The sequence below is a fragment of the Thamnophis elegans genome, chromosome 4 (genome assembly GCF_009769535.1).
Source record: "Thamnophis elegans isolate rThaEle1 chromosome 4, rThaEle1.pri, whole genome shotgun sequence".
In the NCBI taxonomy this organism is placed as follows: domain Eukaryota; kingdom Metazoa; phylum Chordata; class Lepidosauria; order Squamata; family Colubridae; genus Thamnophis; species Thamnophis elegans.
Window position 1 is genome coordinate 17,893,309 of NC_045544.1, and position 18,847 is coordinate 17,912,155.

Genomic DNA, 18,847 nt, shown 5'->3' on the forward strand with positions numbered 1-18,847 from the left:
CCATAATTGTGTAAAGGATGAGATGCTGTAGCTAAGAAGAAACAGCTAGGGCATGGAAAACCATGGTTTGGGTTTCAACAAAAACATTCAATATTTGTAGGAAGATAGGGAGAGAAGATGGGGACTACAGCCAAGAAATTAAAAGATGCTTGCTCCTAGGGAGGAAGACTATGGCAAATCTAACCAGCATACTAAAAAGCATCACCCTGCCAACAAAAATGAATATAGTCAAGGCTATGGCTTTCCCAGTTGCAATGTATGGCTGTGAAAGTTGGACCATAAGAAAGGCTGAGTGCCAAAGAATCGAGGCCTTTGAACTATGGTGCTGGAGAAGATACCTGCAAGTCCCTTGGACTGCAAGGCAATCAAACCCGTCAGTCCTAGAGTAGATCAACCCTGACTAATCTTTAGAAGGCCAGATCCTGAAGATGTAACTCAAATACTTTGGCCATCCAATGAAAAGGAAGGATTCACTGGAGAAGAGCCTAATGCTGGGAAGGATTGAGGGCAAAAGAAGGGGATGACAGAGAATGAGGTGGCTGGATGGAGTCACTGAAGCGGTAGGCGTGAGCTTAAATGGACTCCAGAGGAGGTAGAGGACAGGAAGGTCTGGAGGAATGTTGACCATGGGTTCACGATGAGTCAGACACGACTTCGCAAATAACAAAGGGAGAGAAGAGTAGAATGAATTCAGTTCAAAAGCATAGATAGGATTGAAGGATCTCTAATTTTTCCAGATTTGGAGAAAGTTTTTTTAAAAAGGGAGTTAGGTCAGTTTTAGTTCATTTCCTATAATATAGTTTGGGAGGAGAGGAGAGGAAACTAGTCCAAATCTTTATCAACATACTTTTTGCTTGACCAACAGCTTTGATAAAATATGCTTTTGTTATTGTTGCTTTAACCACTGTATCTTAAACTCTTGGCAGCTGACAGGGTAAAAAGATGCTTGCTCTGATGGAGTACGCAATGAAAAACAGCCTCCGAGTAGTTGTAAACTGCTTACGCCTCAGTCAGATCCTTGAGGTTTACATGAGTTTACATGCTGAACCATTTGATTAAAAATGTGTTTGTATTCACCATACTTGGGCAACCTATCCTGCGCATGCAATCCCTGCAGAGTGATGCATGATGACAAATCTCACTCCTTTCAACAGCAGCTCATTATACAGCCTTCTGGAGCATGCACTGATGAATAGAGCCCCATTATGGTGGGATGTCAAGAGATTAAAATCCAAAACGTATCAACACTTCTGCCTCTGTTAAAAATAAGCTGAGGCTGACATTATGAAATCCATCTCCCTTGGAGAAGTGTCTAGCCCAGAGGGGTTGCTAACAATAGTGCAATATTATGAAAGTTAATTACTACTACAAAAGAGTGAGTATGCTTTCAAACTTCCCAGAAAAGAAATCCAAGCAGGTTAAACAAACAAGAATCCCCAAGTGAATGAAGGAAAGTGAGAAAATGCTGGATATTATGAAAGTTTTCCATTTATCTTGCTAGGGAAGTTGGAAGTATAAATCAAATTAGATTTTATGAAAGCTTTTCCTGTAAAACAGTCCCTCCCACTCCCGTGGGGTTCAGATTGCCCCAACCTAATTGCCCCCCCCCCCAAAAAAAAAACCTAGTTCATCCCTCCGGCTTCAAAGTCAGAATGCTAAAGGAACCCATTGTATGTGTTTTGTCCTGTACTGTTTGACTGTTTTGATGAGTTGATTATTTTTATTGGTCATCTTTGGTTGGCTTTTTTTTCTGTTTTCATATGTAGGCTTCTGTTTTGTTACTCACCCAGGTACTTGATTAAGATTGTGGGGAAAGGAGTTTGCAAAATAAATAAATTAAATAAATCACTGGGTCAAAATGACAATAGTGCTACCCTTGAATTTCTGAAGAAGATACAAGGGTGATATAAAGACATAAGTTATATGAAGCTTTTGAAAGAGATAACCTAGAATAAAGGAGAAATTTCTTGTCAGTAATAACAATTCATCAGTGGAACAGCTTGCCTCCAGAATTTGTGGGTGTTCCACCACTGGAAGTTTTTAAGAAGAGATTGGACTGCCATTTGTCCAGAATGGTATAGGATCCCAACTAGAGCGGGGGATTGGACTAGAAGACCTCCAAGGTGCCTTCCAACTCTTATTCTGTAATAAATATATAATTTTTATAAAGATATAAAATTCAGAACTGCTACAACACTTGGACTTCTTCTTAGATCGTGAGTGGAATCAAATTTAATAGTCTTTTAATTGAGTTGGAAGCTAATTTTTAGGTACCTAGTTTGAGAGTAGAGGAAATGAAAAGGATTTCTGAACATTCAAAGCCAAAGTTCTGAGGGATGTGAAAGATTACTCTATTTGGAGAAAACTGAACTGTGCCAATGGTAAGGGAAAGTTTTGAATTAGCTTCAAACATTCTAATGGGGCATTACCTTCAAGAAAATAGGAACAGCAGCAGGAGAAGGAAATGAGGACACAATGAAACTACGCTGAACACTGATTGATACAGACACGTCATTTAAACTGAGCATATGAAATAGAAAACTCGGACGGCTGAGTAGAACAGTGGAACAGAACAGAGACCTGGCCAATCCTGAGACTAAATAAGGACGAACACAGAACCTGATTAAACCTAAAACCATTGGAGAGAGAGAGACAAATCCCAAATTGGTTTAGGGTGACCCAAATCAAAGTCCAAGCTGATCAATGAAATTACTAGGACTAGAGCTGTATTTCAAAACAAGGGTGTCTTCTACTTTTAAACAGAACGTATCAGGTTTTCTCCTTTTTGGTTGGAGAGAAGAAGAAAATACATTTCTTTTTAGTCTGTCTTTTTTCAGCCATCCAGTAAGGTACTCTCTTCATCATGATCCCAATATGATTTTCTTGAGAGGCAGTAGTCTTTTCCAAACACAATAGCATACGAATATGCTGCAGGAAAAAAAAATCTCAATGGGCGTCCCTTTGTATTTATTAGATTGCTTTCAAGCAAAAGCGTTGCTCTTATTAATCTAGAAATAACTTTAGAATTTTAAGGTATGCTAACACAATTAAACACTTATTCTGGCAAAATACATTTTGCATACTGAAAAAGAAATAGTTCTCTTTGATTTCAAATACCCTCTATAAAATTTTTCCCTCTATAACAACAGTGCTGTCTTGAACTAGCTTTACTTTACCCACCTAAACACAGACAAAACTTTTTTTTTCTTTAATAAGAACTTAAAACAAATAATCCCAAATCCCAGTGGATCTTGTTAAAGTCACCTCATAAAATTTTTACACTCTTGTATGACTTTGGAGAAGGAAATGTTGACCCAGCAGTTTGAGCTCACACTGACTAATGTCGCCTTGGGGAAGAGATTGTCAAAATCCATGTGCTTCAGCTAGTTGAAATGGATATAAAGCAGCCAATTACGATACATCACTGCAAACAGTGGCTAATGACAGATGATTTTTCAGACATAATAATCTCGTTTTCAAGTAAACAAAATTATAAAGGCAGCCCAGCTATCAGGAACCTTAGCTGCTCACCTAATAAAAACCACAATCAAATCAATATCAGGCTTTTAGATTCTAGGAGGCACAAATTTGTGTAGTTCTCTTGTTGAGCCCGGTGACAGATTAGAGAAACCAAAAGGTCAGCAGTTGCATATTGGTGACTGAACTATTAGAAATTGAAGATGGAGAGGGGGAGCGTTTCATACAAACTGTATTGTATAGAAACTACTAACTCTAAAGGAGACGCTCTCAGCACCAACAATTGCTGCATAATTCTGTTAAGTTGTTATAGTTAAGCTGCTTACAATAGCCTCAACTCTTATACTGTGCTCACCATTAACATTCTATACTACTTTAGATCTCTGTTAGCTACCAATTCATGTTACAGAGTTGGAAAGGGACTTTGGAGATCTTCTAGTCCCGTGTTGGCGAACCTATGGCACATATGCCACAGGTGGTACGCGGAGCCATTTGTTAGCTGACAGGAGCCATTGCCCTGTCAGCTCCCGCGCATATAAGCACAGTGGCCAGCTGACTTCGCCCTTCATTTTCGACCATTTTCCACCCTCCAGCGGCTTCCCTGAAGGAAGTTCGGGAACAGACTTACGAGTTGCCCATAGGGCCATTTTTTGCCCTCCTGAGGTTTCAAGGAAGCCTTCTGAAGTCTCTGGAGGGCCTCCGGGGGGCAGGGGAGGCCATTTTCTCCTCCCCCTGGTGCCTAGAAAGTCTCTGAAGCCTGGATAGGGCAAAGAAATGGGTCTATTTTGCGCAAAAAGTGTGGGCAGGGCGGGATTCGTGCATACATGCACGTGTGTGTGTGTGTGTGCACATAGAATTATGAGTGTGGGCACACTGCTTTTGGCACATGATGGCAAAAAGGTTAGCCATCACTGTTATAGGTCCAATTCTCTTCTCAGTCATGAAACCCTATACCATTTCAGAAAAATGCTTGCCCAATTCTCTTCTTAAAAATCTCCTGTGTTGGAGCAACTTCTGGAGACAAATCATTCCACTCATTAATTGTTCTAACTGTCAGGAAATTTTTCCTTAGTTCTAAGTTGATTCAAGGTTTTGGATGGGAAATAAAGCCCCAAATTATTTAGAATCAGAGCATCTGTTTTCTCTCATCTATATTGGGATCTGTGAAAGGTAATTTTCCAGCTGTTTTTCAGAACAGAACTAGAAAGCTTTTCAGCAGTAACCTTCAAACCATAGAATCCTTTCTCCAGGTTTGGTAAGGTTAGCGAGAATAAGACTCCAATTCATATAGTCTTTGACTTATGACCACAATTGAGCCCAGAAATATGGTCATATCTCAGTCCAGTCATTAAGCGAGTCACCATATGACCATGCTCAATTTTATGACTGTTTTGTGCCAGCTGTTAAACAAACATTACAGTCATTAAGTGAAGCTATTATACCCAAGGTGGCGCAGTGGTTAAATGCAGCACTGCAGGCTGACTGCTAGATCAGCAGTTCAGCGGTTCAAATCTCACCGGCTCAGGGTTGACTCAGCCTTCCATCCTTCCGAGGTGGGTAAAATGAGGACCCGGATTGTTGTTGGGGGCAATATGCTGACTCTGTAAACCGCTTAGAGAGGTCTGAAAGGCCTATGAAGCGGTATATAAGTCTACTGTTATTGCTATTGCTACCCAATGGATGTTTTTTTTTGCCAGAAATCGGAAGTAGTATATTCCTTTCACTGTAGCTGGTATGTGATCAATAAAACAGCAAGTTGTTAATTTTAATGGATCTTGTGTTCTTTGTTCTTCTAGATATATTTATATTTATTTTTAACTTGTTCTTGTTGGCATAAGTAGCACAGATTTCCCATTTAATCCAATTAAAGTATAGTGGATTTTATTATGTTTTTCTTATATTTTGTGGTTTTGCTATTGGTATGCTGCCTAGAGCCCTTTAGGACAGGATGGATTATAAGCACTGCCCATTAATTAAATATTTTCCAGCAGCTATATTCATCTCATTGATACCCAAAAAGAAATACAGCCTTGCATTTCCAATTAGTGATGCAAATCTGCTTCTGACAACATAAATGGGATTTGGGGAAAAATTGTGCTGCCTTCTGTACTGCAAGCGGATGAAAAATATCAGCTCAATAAAAGCAACTCTGCCTTTGGAATGTTTTAGGAGATCCACACATGCTTTTGAATGTATTAAGAACTTGTTATGTGACATCCTCCTTTATAATGTCTTTTCAAATTACAGAAGCGCTTAGTAATTGCTAGGAGATTTACAAACACCAAGAAAACAAAAAGCCCACATATTCCCTGCTTAATAAGCTTGGTCAATAAAAATGAGTGCTGAAGAGCATTCATTATTACATTTTGTAGTATACAGTGATGGAAACATGAGTTTCTGGTAAGTGAGTTCAAGGTTCAAGGTTTATTACACTTGTATGCCGCCCTATTCCCGGAGGGACTCAGGGCGGCTAACAAACCAAAAGGGAAGGGAATAATACAGAAAAAAGCAAAAGACAAGCAAACAAAATACGGAAACAATTTAAAAACAGTCAACAGCCACACGATTCGAGTGGGGATGGGAACTTATCAGCCCCAGGCCTGTCGGAACAGCCAGGTCTTGATGGCTTTGCGGAAAGCCTGAAGGGTGGTGAGGGTCCGGATCTCCACAGGGAGATCGTTCCAGAGGGCTGGAGCAGCCACAGAGAAGGCCCTCCTCCGGGTGGTAGACAATCGGCATTGGCCGGCGGATGGAATTCGGAGGAGGACTAATCTGTGGGATCTAATAGTGTTTGGGAGGTAATTGGTGGAAGGCGGTGACAGGATATGGAAAAATTGTGTAGTGCATGATTTCTCAGACTAGGTCCCAGTGTCTTTTCTGTGCAAATTCTGTTAAGGAATCTATAAACATCCTGGATGAAATTCAAAGTAAGCTGTTTTGGGTTTTAGGCACATTTGGAACTATACTGAATTTCTTATGAGTACTCTCACAAAATGGATGCCGTGAAGTTTGTGACCTCTCACAACTCACTTACTAGAAGGCAAACTGGAGGATGGCTACCTGCCCTCACTCTTCTATGATGCTCTAAACCTCTGATTTGGAGGAGGGGAGGGGGAAGTAAACATACACTATATTGCCAAAAGTATTCGCTCACAACTGAGTCTGATTATGTCGATGGGTGAGCCAATACTTTTGGCAATATAGTGTATTTTCAAACTAAGATTGGGCTGGAACCAGCCACCATTTTGATTTCCTAAAAAGGCTTCAAGCTACACAAGTGTTTTATAAAAATAATGCAGAAGGAAATTTCCTATATATTTATTTTAAAATATCTAAAAATAAAGGCAGGACAAGAAAATGAGCCCATTGGTATCTATTGTCACTAGGTTGCCTACCCTTTACATAAGTGTTCAAATCAACTACCCCTAATCTAATATATATCAGATGTACTGAGAATATAGTACTTTAGATCTTCAGCCATGACTGTTGGGCTATACTAGTCCATAAATCTTAGAAATACTTTCACAAGCCCATCATGAATAAGAAAGAATACCCAAAAAATCCAATATTTGAAATACACGAAAGGGCAGATTTCTTGCACTTATGAAAAAAAAAATATTTTGCCCCAGTCCTACAGCTATAACTTCTCCAATTGATGGATGCTCAGACTCTGTTTAATAATCTGAAAGAAAAAAGAGCTCACTAACTGGAGACAAGGTCTTCTACAATCAATTCTTACAATAAAAAAAATCTGTGCCAACTTCAAACCTAATAAAACATAAATTAATAAATACTTTACACTGAAGTACTTCGAACAATTTGAAAACAATCCTGTCTCCGCATAATCTCTACTTTTCCCAGAAAAACATACACAATTTTTTCAACTACATCTCTCTGGATATTCTGTAGCTCATCACACTAGCCCAGGAAAAGCCAAGAAGGTCTGCTTCATATTTTTAGAGTCACAACTCTTATAATACCTGAGTGACCATGCTAGGTAGGATTTTGAGGATTAACAACATTCGATAGCTTCAAGAGACACTATCCTTCTTCCCATTGTTATAAATTCCTGTTTTCCGCAAGTCTCAGTTTTTCATATGAACTCACATGCCCATCAAGTCCATTAACAAAATTCCAGTATGTTTGAGGTATGAAGAAGGTACGTGACCCGTCAAAAGCGCGGAGGACAAAATCGCGCTCGACGAAAGCGCGCATGTGACGTCATCACAGCGCGACGAAAAAAATTAAAAATTGAAATAAAATTAAAATTAAAGCAAGCCGATTCATATAAAGGTAAGGGTTAGGTTTAGGGTTAGGTTAAGGTCAGGTTTAGAGCGTTAGCGTTAGGTTTAGCGTTAGGTTAAGGGTTAGCGTTAGGTTTAGCGTTACGTTAACGGTTAGGTTTAGGGTTAGATTTAGGGTTAGGTTAAGGGTTAGGTTTAGGGTTAGGTTTAGGGTTAGGTTTGGGGGGGTTAGGGTAAGGTTTTAGCTTTATTTTTACATTTTTCGATCACAGCGCGATGTTTTCATCGCGCTGTGATGACGTCAAATGCGCGCTTTCGTCGAGCGCGATTTTGTCCTCCGCGATTTTGTGGTGGAACCAAGAAGGTATATACTATAGTTGCTTGGTTGCATGTTCTAAGGTGCTATAAATCATCTCTTAAAACAACAAGAATAGGAAATGAAGATTTTACACAAATATGGCTTATAGAGGATGCATTTAAAAAATAAAATAAATGCAGCTATATTTTAAAAAAACTATTGCCAAGAATCCAGCCAACTTATCAGCTGTTTTAAAATATTCCCCATGGTAGCTTTGCTGTTTCCAGAGACACAAAACAGATTAGCATGCAGAATCAGTACTTACTCCTTGTTTCTGTTCTCAGTACAAGGATGGTAAAGAACTTTAACAGCCTTATGAAGCTCAGCAGGCCTTTCAGGAGATGACAGCTCAGGTTCAAGTAATGTAAAAACATTTTTGGAAACTGGGGTTCCTGACGTTTCCACCATCAGCGTGTCACAATTCAGTACCCAGATCTATGGATAAGAGACCTCCTTGTAAGTCACGTTTTAATGGACTTAGTCCACATATAGAATTTTACTACGTTCAGGTTGTTTGTTAGCAAGCACAAATAGTGAAAGTGAAACTATTATTATGCGCCAGAGACAAATTCCTTGTGTATCCAATCACAGTTAGCCAATAGAGAATTGAAGTCTATTCTAGTCTATCCTTTTTCCTTTTCTGACATAAAAGACCATAGAGGACACTACTACTATTACTACCGCTATTACTACTACTATTACTACTGACCCGGTTTCGGACTTCTGATGTTGGCCCGCTATCCCTTGGTCACGTGACACATTTTGGGCACTTGGCAACTGGCTTACCTTTACAGCCAGTTGCCACATTCCACATTGACATGACTGTGATTTATGATGGATATTTTTTTTTGATGGTTTCTGGCCTTTTTGGACATTCCAGGAAAGAACACCCATTACTGTGTTTCCCCAAAAATAAGACAGGGTCTTATTTTCTTTTGACCTTTGAAATAAGCACTTGGCCTTATTTTCGGGGAGGTCTTATTATTTTTGCAGTGCAAGAGGAGGCAAACATGGTCTCCTCATGGCTGCTGCTGTGTTGCAATATTTTCAGGAAGTGGCTATTTTGGGGGGAGGGCTTATTTTAGCTCATGCATTCAAAAGCCCGATTGGACTTATTATCTGGAGATGTCTTATTTTGGGGAAAACAGGGCAGAAATACATAGGTTTGCTTAATGACCACTGCAAAAAAGTGGAAAAAATCAGGTCTAGCTTGCTTCTTAAAATTTTAATGCAATTTTATTGATAATGTAAATCTATACCTTTAGCTTTTATATTGCTTTTGTTTCAGAATTTTGATAGTTGCCTTGAGTAATAGCCAGGGTAGAAAAATGGATTATAACCTAGCCACTCATTCAAATCAATTAAACCAACACCTTATAGCTATCATGATTTACAATGGAAATTCCAGATTCCATTATGGTTATATGTCGAGGGCTACCTATACCTAGTTTTTAAAGCTCATGTGCTCTCTGGAAAATGCCAGTTACTAGCTTTCTTTTTATAGAAAAAAAATTCATTTGGTTGTTTTGTTAAAAGGTAAAACAGAAAACAAGGGTATTTTAAAGCTTCTATAAAAACTTCTTGCCGTTATTTCAGAACTGTAGAAAATGTGCTCTCAAAATTAAAACAGAACTGCTGGCTTGACCACTGATGATGAGCACCTATTATAAGTTGGCAATGATCCCCACGCCCCCATGACGGGTGGCTTCCATATTCAACCAGAATTTTACTGTCAATGTTGGAAAGATAAAAAGGAATCTCCTTAGCCAGGAGATAAGATTACGTTATGTGGTTGGAGAACTCTGAAGTTAATCAATGGAACTCTTTTTAGAAAAAGAAAAGGCATTGTTTTATTTGATTTGAATGAGCGATTAGGTTATAATTTATTTTACTACTCTGTGTAATACTCAAGGCAACTACAGGTAGTTCTCAATTTATGACTACAATTCAGTCCGAAATGTATATTGCTCAGTGAGATATTTGTTAAGTGAGTTTTACCCCATTTTACAACTTTTCTTACCACATTTCTTAAGTGAATCACTGCAGTTGGTAAATTATAAACAATGTAAGGGAATTGTTAAGGGAATCTGGTTTCCCCATTGCTTGTGAGAAGGCCGCAAAAGGTGATCACATGACTCCGGGACACTGCAACCGTCATAAATATAAGTCAGTTGTCAAGAATCTGAATGTAAATTACATGACCATGGGAATGCTGCAATAGTCATAAGTGTGAAAAAGGGTCATAAGTCCCTTTTTTCAGTGCTGTTCTAACTTTGAATGGTCACTCCATTGTAAATCATGATAGCCATAAGGTGTTGGTTTAATTGATTTAAATGAGTGGTTAAGTTATAATCCATTTTTCTATTCTGGCTATTACTCAAGGCAACTATCAAAACTCTGAAACAAAAACAGAATATAAAAGCTAAAGGTACAGATTTAAATTATAAATAAAATTGCATTAAAATAATTTAAGAAGTAAGCTTAGGATGACATTGCATTCCACAATCTGAGAACAATGCAGGAACAATACCCTGGCTTGCCTAACTGTTAGCGCGAACTTCTTCAAAAGAGTTCCTTTCGCAGATCTTAACAGGAGCCGAGATGGCGCGGTGGTTAGGGTGCAGTACTGCAGGCCACTTCAGCTGACTGTTATCTGCAGTTCAGTGGTTCTAATCTCACCGGCTCAAGGTTGACTCAGCCTTCCATCCTTCCGAGGTGGGTGAAATGAGGACCCAGACTGTGGGGGCGATATGCTGACTCTGTAAACCGCTTAGAGAGGGCTGAAACCCCTATGAAGCGGTATATAAGTCTAACTGCTATTGCTATTGCTAACAGCTGGGTAGGTGTGCAACAAGATGAGCCAGTTTCTAATAAACAACACTAAAACTTGTGACTTACCAAGATATAGACGGTGCCATCCATTCCTTGGATGCTGAACCTAAACGTGCTTCTAGAAAATGTAAGTTCCATGAAGCATTTGGCTACAACAGTTTGTATAAAGGAAGACCTGTTTTGGAGCCAAAAGAAACAATTATATATAAAATACCAAGAAATACCATTATTTGAAAAACAAGTGAGAATATAAAAAAAAAACATCTTAGGCCCAGTAACCGATTCTAGTAATTAACTTTTTTAAACCTAACTTTTTAGGTCCTACCAGCTGTATTTTTAGTTTATAATCTCCTAGGATGTGCTGCAGCACATTGTTGTGGCAATTTTACACCCACTTAAAACTGGGAAGAAAATGTTGCCCTCATCAATTTGGGAGAACTAAGGCTGTAAATAGGATTCTGAAGGCCACATTCAGCTAGCAGTCTGCCCATTCGTCTTCAAGGACATTCTTGTCTCATCCCCCCCCCCCCCCCACTATCTTTCAGATCTATCAAAACAACACTGGTAGGACCTAGGGGTCCCAACCTAATGGGGCAGAATCAGACGCAAGGCTACATTTGACCAAGTCACATTTTAGCATTTTCTAGTAGTATGTCTATCTTTCTTGGTACTCCACTGGAGTACCAGCTACAACTCAGCTGTGGTCAATGGTTCACCGACAAAAGGGCGACCGACAAAAGCGCGCCCGACTAAACCGCGGTGACAAAACCGTGAGTTCTAAACCGTGCCGACGAATGAGCGCTGAAGTGCGCCGACAACAGCGCGCCAACAGAAGCGCGCTGTAAACCTAACCCTAACCTTAACTTAAAACGCGCTTCTGTCGGCACGCTGTTGTCAGCGCGCTGTTGTCGGCGCGTTGATGATGTCGCGGCACACATTGATGACATCACGGCGCACGTTGATGACATCGCGGTTTTAGTGCCGTGCTTTTGTCAGCGTGCTTTTGTCATGCGCGCATTTGTCGGGTCACGGTGGTCAATACTATTTGTTAATAAAACTGACTCTTCAAATGGATTTTTTTTTACATTTAAAAGTATAATTAACAAATTACTGTCCAAAGCAGTTTTGAATTCTTTAAGCATAGCTATCCATTTGTTCTCCTGCCCTCGTATTTCCATCCTTCTTCCATAGTTACAAAAACACTTTTTCCCTACATCATAAATTGCCACATCTATTTTGAATCAGAATGGGTCCAAGACAAAGTACCTTAGATTAATGAGAGTATGCACCAATCTTATGAACGCTGCCTGCGCTGAGTATACACTGGACCCACAGTATGGAGGAAGCCAAGTGTCAGATACCAACAGAGTTTTCAGAATTATTTTTAATTATTGTACACTTACAAGTATGCAACTACAATTGCATCACATTCCTGTCAGAAGCACCGAGACACTTCCAGCTTGAAAACATTACCTGGTAACATCACTGTTGTCCAGCGGATGCCCAGCTGGGGGCTCCATTCATATTCCCAGCAGGAGCTGGAGCAAAAGATGGGTGCTCACCCCACCCTGCATCATCTCAAACATGGGCTTGCTAACCTCCAACTCAGTATCCTAACCACATAAGCCACCGTGCTCCTGTACAATTGCCGTGACTCTCAGTATACACTTATTCTTGGTCATCACTACATTTTTGATGTCCAATGTGATGCAGGCATAAAACAAATGCTAGAAAATCCCCCCTTTATATACTAATGGCAGCAGACTAAATTCTGTGATTTTTTTTCCCTTCAGAAAGATGTTTTTTAGTCAAATGTCACCCTACAATTAAAAAGGCAGAAACTTTAATGAATCCGAAAGCTGCATAGGCTAGAAAGTGATGGCTAGATACCAGCTTTTAATTGCCAATTATATGATTCATGGCAGAAATTAATTAAAGCAACATTAGGTTTGCATAATGTGCCACTGATTAACCCTAACCCTTGCTACAGCAGCAAGTGAATGATTGGGTTGGGAACTTATTAATTCTGTTGTAAGCATACTGGAAACAATGATTTTACAAGGGCATTGTCAAGATATTAAAAGCATTTTCAAGGGCAGAATAACCAATATGAAAACCTGGGTGGACCAGTCCAGAAGAATAGAAAATACTTCTGGTTTCAATAAAAGGGTGGATTTGGTTTTGTAGATGCAGCAAGAATGAACACTCCTCTACTTACTTTGTTACCAGCTATGAAAATTGCCCAAACCTTGTTTGTGAAGAGTGAGCAATGGAGCACCCATATTTTCAAAGCTATGAAAGAGGCTCAAGGACCTTCCACCCTTTTAAAAGTTGCATGAAAGTGTTTTTTTAATTGCCAAAATTTTATAAGGATGTTAAACATTGTCAAAAATTTCTATGTTCTTACATGAAATCTCATAAGATCTGGCTGATTTATTTATTTTTAATAATTGCTTTCTTTTTAAAATTAACGTTCCAAGTTCACTTACTTACTGAGGGGTAACTTATAATGCAGAATCACACCACGGTGCCTGCCCTTTGATTGCTGATCCCTGCACTATGAGAACAAGCAACAAGATTCAATCTTTTCTATTTACTTCTTGAACAAAAGGACAAGATTCAGACTTTTGGAGCGACAGATGTGGCCGAAAGTATTGGAATCCTTTACTTTTTGCCAAAGAATCCCAATTTGCCACGAAACAAATTGAAACAAGTAAATGGAATCCACCATTTTTTATTCTATAAAGCAGAAAGTTTGCATTTGATGTATGACATAACATATGCCTATAAAGAATAAAACAAATGAAAATGGCATGGCATAATTATCTTAGAACTTAAAATTCATTATTGGATTTAAGTGAGGAGTGCCTATATTTTTGGTCAACTCTGTAACCCAGAAGAGAGATTGTGATTTTAAAATTGGACATTTGAAATCTAAGAAATCGATTGAAATCTTTGATTTCAATGTTTATATTCCCTAATGTCATATCCTTATTACACAACTAAAAGAGAGAGAAAAGAGCAGGAAAAACAATAAGTATATTTAGTGAATACACAATTATCATTACTTAAAACTATATACAGGGCTTTGAATTAGTTTCCCCAAAGAGGAAATTATCAGAAAGTTGCTTTACATGTAATATTTGACAAGCCATAAAATTTTAATATAGAAATATGTGATACTACCTTGGTATTATGCAAAAGCTGTCTTCAGATGGCTGAATAAGCAATTCTGTGAAATAGTATTTTATGATACCTACGAGGGGAAAAATGAAATCTTTGTGCCATATGAATTAATGTACAATGACAATACAACTTAAGTCGGTAAGTTATGAAAACATTATAAGGAAACAAGGAACAAGTTTGAGATCATGGATCACATAGAACTAAGTAGCTAAGAGAAGAGCCACGTGAAACTAGGCCTAGAGACAGAGGTGGGTTCCTACCAGTTTGCACCTATTCGGTAGAACCGGTTCGTCAAATCTACCGAACCGGTTAGAAGAGGTTCCACCAGTGGACCCGGAAAGCAGGCCACACCTACAGAAGAGGTTCCAAAATTTTTTGAAACCCACCACTGGTCCTTGGATATGATTATTCTACACTATCATGCTCATATTTATAAAACTCAGTGCCTCTGTGAAAGGTAAGGATGACTACTGCGTTTGTGGTGCAATCAGAACATTGCGTGTGTTGAAGTTGTTTTAACGCAAACCTGGGCAGCAAGCCACTCCCACAAAGGAGGCCACACCCACAGAGTAGGTTCGAACAATTTTTGAAACCCACCACTGCCTAGAGAGAACACTAAAATGGAGAAAGAGATCAAATAAATATTAAACCTGCCTCTGCTGCCAACAATTTCTATCCTATCCAAAAAATATCCTTGTGTGCCCATGTCAAACAATGGTGTTATTTTCTGCTTCCTCTTCCTTGTATCCTTCCTTCTTTCTCAACCAGACCTACCACAAATACACCAATTTTCCCTTACAAAATAAAATCAACTGGGAAAGTTAATTAGAATTGTTATCTCTGGTAACCCTTAATGGACTTTTGCTGAGTGAGTTTTTTAGGTCTTATTAGCAAGAGATGAGGTTAAAAAAAGAGATTGTGTGTTGCATTTTAAGACAAAGTGATAAGTTACCGGCAACTAAAATTATTTATACTTGCTGTGATGAAGAGAGAAGCCACTTTTTTATATATTTATTTTCTTTTTTTTTACCATATTCTTTTCCATTTTTATTTTTTTTATTTGTGCTTTTTTTTAATTTGTATCATTAAAAAAAATCATTGTAATGCTTAATAAGTTGAAATGATGTTTCAAATATGCTGAAAAGCATTCTAGGATCAAGAGGTTCTTCACTTTCAAAATGGCAATTAGTCAAAATGATGAGTACTGTATATACTCGAGTATAAGCCTAGTTTTTCAGCCCACTTTTTGGGCTGAAAAAAGCCGCCTCGGCTTATACTCGAGTCAGTGAAAAATTTGCCCGAAATGGAGGAGAAAAAGGGGCGGGGCCATGCCGCTGGGTGACACTCGTGAATGGCCCAGTGTCCCTGTGAGTTTCCCCTCCCTCTGTGTCAGTTTGCCGCGCAGCGCGCACCGCACCATCCCCCCTCCTCACATTCTAATGTAATGCAGGGCTGTCTTACGATTCCCCTTCCTCCCCCTCCTGCCGCTCTGCAACGATGTCCCACCTCCTCCTTGTTATGGCAAGCAGCCACATAGCGATGTCCCACCTCCTCTGGTACAGTGATCCAATGATAGGAATCACTGTGCCGTGTGTCATAGGAGGCGGGACATCGCTCCCGCGGCTGCACGGGACATCATCATCACAGCGGGACATCAGCATCATGAGGTGAGTGAAGTATTTCATTGAATACACCGCTAGTTTACTGTTTTTCTTTGAAATAAATATTCAAAAACATTATTGGTATCTATTTTTATTTTTGAAATTTACCGGTAGCTGCTGCATTTCCCACCCTAGGCTTATACTCGAGTCAATAACTTTTCCAGTTTTTTGTGGTAAAATTAGGTGCCTCGGCTTATATTCGGGTCGGCCTATACTCGAGTATATACGGTATATTTAATTCAGAGCACGGCACACCATTAAAAACATCTTATATGACCAACAGTGGGAGCAGGTTATAAATCCCGGGCTCCTTTTCAATTTTCCAAAGGCACCAGGTCAGGGGTGGGTTTCTCACCCCGTTCCAACCGGTTGGAACGGGGCTGGCGGCGTCCTCATGCACGTGCGCGGTGCACGCATGCGTACTAGCGTCTGCGCGATGCTCCAGCTGCTCCTGGACGATCGTGCAGGCACTGTATGCGTCCTGCGCATGCGTGGAAGCGCAGAACTCGTCAAAACCGGGTAAGGACCGCGGGCGGGCGGGCGGGCGCGCCCTTCGCCGTTCCCGGAAGTTACATATTTCCGGGTTCGGCAACCAACCGGTTCGCAGGGACCATCGCGAACCGGTTGAAACCCACCCCTGCACCAGGTTGACTACTGTTGAATGCTAGGCAACATGACTCTTTGAGCCTACTTAAGCATTACAATTTGGAACATTCTTAAAAATTATCCATAAGCACAGATGGAGGGATCATTCTTCGCTTAGGCCTGATCCTGTCCCTCTCTGACATGGAGCTGTGCAACAAATAAAAACTTAACCTTGTTAAACTTCTGCATGTCAGTCATTTATTAAAAACCTGAGAAGAGGATGAATTGGGAAAAAAAATATATCTGGCAATTTTGTAAATATTTACATTCTGCTACGTTTTCACATTTCAGGGATGCTTGTATTATTCAAATGCATTATTAATGCGTACAAAATTGAAACTGTTCCCAAAAGATTTTAAAATTAGGCTTTAACAGTCCAAGCAATGTGGTAGGGTAGCTTTTCCCCAAGCCAAATCACCCAGAGACATGTACATTTCAGCCCCCCCCTTCCCCCCAATTCCAAAGACAGATGGCACTTGAAGAAATCTCTGGGAGTTGAAGGCCAGACTTTTAAAAGTCACTAAGATTGGGGTAAAAGCAGCAGAAACACTTTTTGGAGAGAGTCTTTGCTCATCGGTTCCTAATGTATCAAGTGCTTTTTACTTTTTCTACAGAGAGCACTGGTGAGTTGAAGAGTGTGTGTGTGTGTGTCTATGTATCTGTGTGTCTGTGTGTGATTTCTAATGTCTCCCAAATACTATTCAATGTCTTTCTTTTCCCCTTCCTCAGCACTATCTTTGTCAAGAACACCAAAGTACCTATAAAATTGCTCTCACTGAGAAAATAACCCAATATTTTGTACTTCAAAAAAACTTTATAAAGAGTAACTAAATTTTGCTTTGTAAACTGAAATCATGCAGAAAGGATCTTAAAGTTGTTCTGAAATATCCCTTTTATTCACTCAACCTCTTTCCATTACCAGCCCCCAGCAACTGTATTTGCTTTTCTCGTTCCCTTCTGCTACATATTAAAACACAAAACTATCCTTTTGCTCATTCCTCAAAAAATGAACTCTTCTTTGATTCAAGTTCAATATTTGGTGATAGTGGTGGGATTCAAATTTTTTACTACCAGTTCTGTGGGTGTGGCTTGCTGGGTGTGGTGTGGCTTGGTGGGCCTGGCAGGGAAAAGATACTGTAAAATCTCCATTCCCATCCCACTTCAAGGGAAGGTTACTGAAAAATCCCCATTCCCTTCCCTCCCGGGACTCAGGCACTAGTGGGTTTCAAAAATTGTTGGAACCTACTCTGTGGGTGTGGCCTCCTTTGTGGGAGTGGCTTGCCACCCATGTGACCGGATGGGAGTGGCTTGCCGCCCATGTGACCGGATATGAAATTATGAATTAGTACTTAGGTTGGTCCAAGTAGCTATTCAGAAACTCTGGCATTGAAGCATGCAAGTTTTAAAGCTGTCAAGTTACAAGATCCTTGCCAGTGGTGGGTTTCAAAATTTTTTGGAACCTCTTCTGTAGGTGTGGCCTGCTTTTCGGGTCCACTGGTGGAACCTCTTCTAACCGGTTCAGTAGATTTGATGAACCGGTTCTACCAAATAGGTGCGAACTGGTAGGAACCCACATCTGGACTCGGAAGGCAGAGAATAGATGGGGGTGGGGCCAATCAGAGGTGGTATTTACCAGTTCCATGAACTACTCAAAATTTCCGCCACCGGTTCTCCAGAACTGGTCAGAACCTGCTGAATAACCACCTTTGGCTGGTGACATCATAGACACCCAAATTCTTTTTTTTTGGGGGGGGGGCAGTGGTTTTGCTCTGCAAGCCTATTTCAATTTAATTTGCGAACGTTTCATTACCTGACTAAGTAACATCATCAGCAAAGTTTTCTTGTCCTATTCTCTCCTTAGCTTATAAATGGCTTGTGTGCCAGTGTGGTCAGTTGGTTGTTTGTCCTTTGCTTGGGAAATATACAGAAGGGGTTTGCTGTCTCCTTCTTCTGGAGATGTATTTTTCTTCTCCAGTCTATTAACAGAGAGGACCACTTTGGGCTAGTTATTAAGGCGCCAGGTTAAAAAGACCATGAGTTCAAGTTCTGCCTTAGCCATGAAAGTTAGCTGGGTGACCTTGGACCAGTCACTCTCAGCTCAACCCAGCACACAGCTGTGGAGAAAACATGAGGAGAAAAGTGTGCTGGGCTTATTTACCATCTCGAATCATTTGTAAAAATATTAAAAGCAAGATATAAATGTATGTATCAGAGGTGGGTTCCTACCAGTTCGCACCTATTCGGTAGATCCGGTTCGTCAAATCTACCGAACTGGTTATAAGAGGTTCCACCAGTGGACCCGGAAAGCAGGCCACACCTACAGAAGAGGTTCCAAAAATTTTTGAAACCCACCACTGGTCCTTGGATATGATTATTCTACACTATCATGCTCATATTTATAAAACTCAGTGCCTCTGTGAAAGGTAAGGATGACTATTGCGTTT

At 39.9% G+C, this 18,847-nt stretch overlaps 1 protein-coding gene across 2 annotated transcripts in view; it reads right to left on the minus strand.

The window, feature by feature from the left end:
* Positions 1–18,847, minus strand: part of UBE3D (ubiquitin protein ligase E3D) — a 58,770-nt gene that overhangs the window by 21,614 nt on the left and 18,309 nt on the right. For both annotated transcript variants that reach the window (XM_032217013.1, XM_032217014.1), the window contains 3 exons: positions 14,098–14,167; positions 10,978–11,086; positions 8,345–8,514 (listed from right to left, as the gene is read on the minus strand). In XM_032217013.1, the coding sequence (XP_032072904.1) occupies positions 8,345–8,514; positions 10,978–11,086; positions 14,098–14,167 (349 nt within the window). The remainder of the gene's footprint in view (positions 1–8,344; positions 8,515–10,977; positions 11,087–14,097; positions 14,168–18,847) is intronic.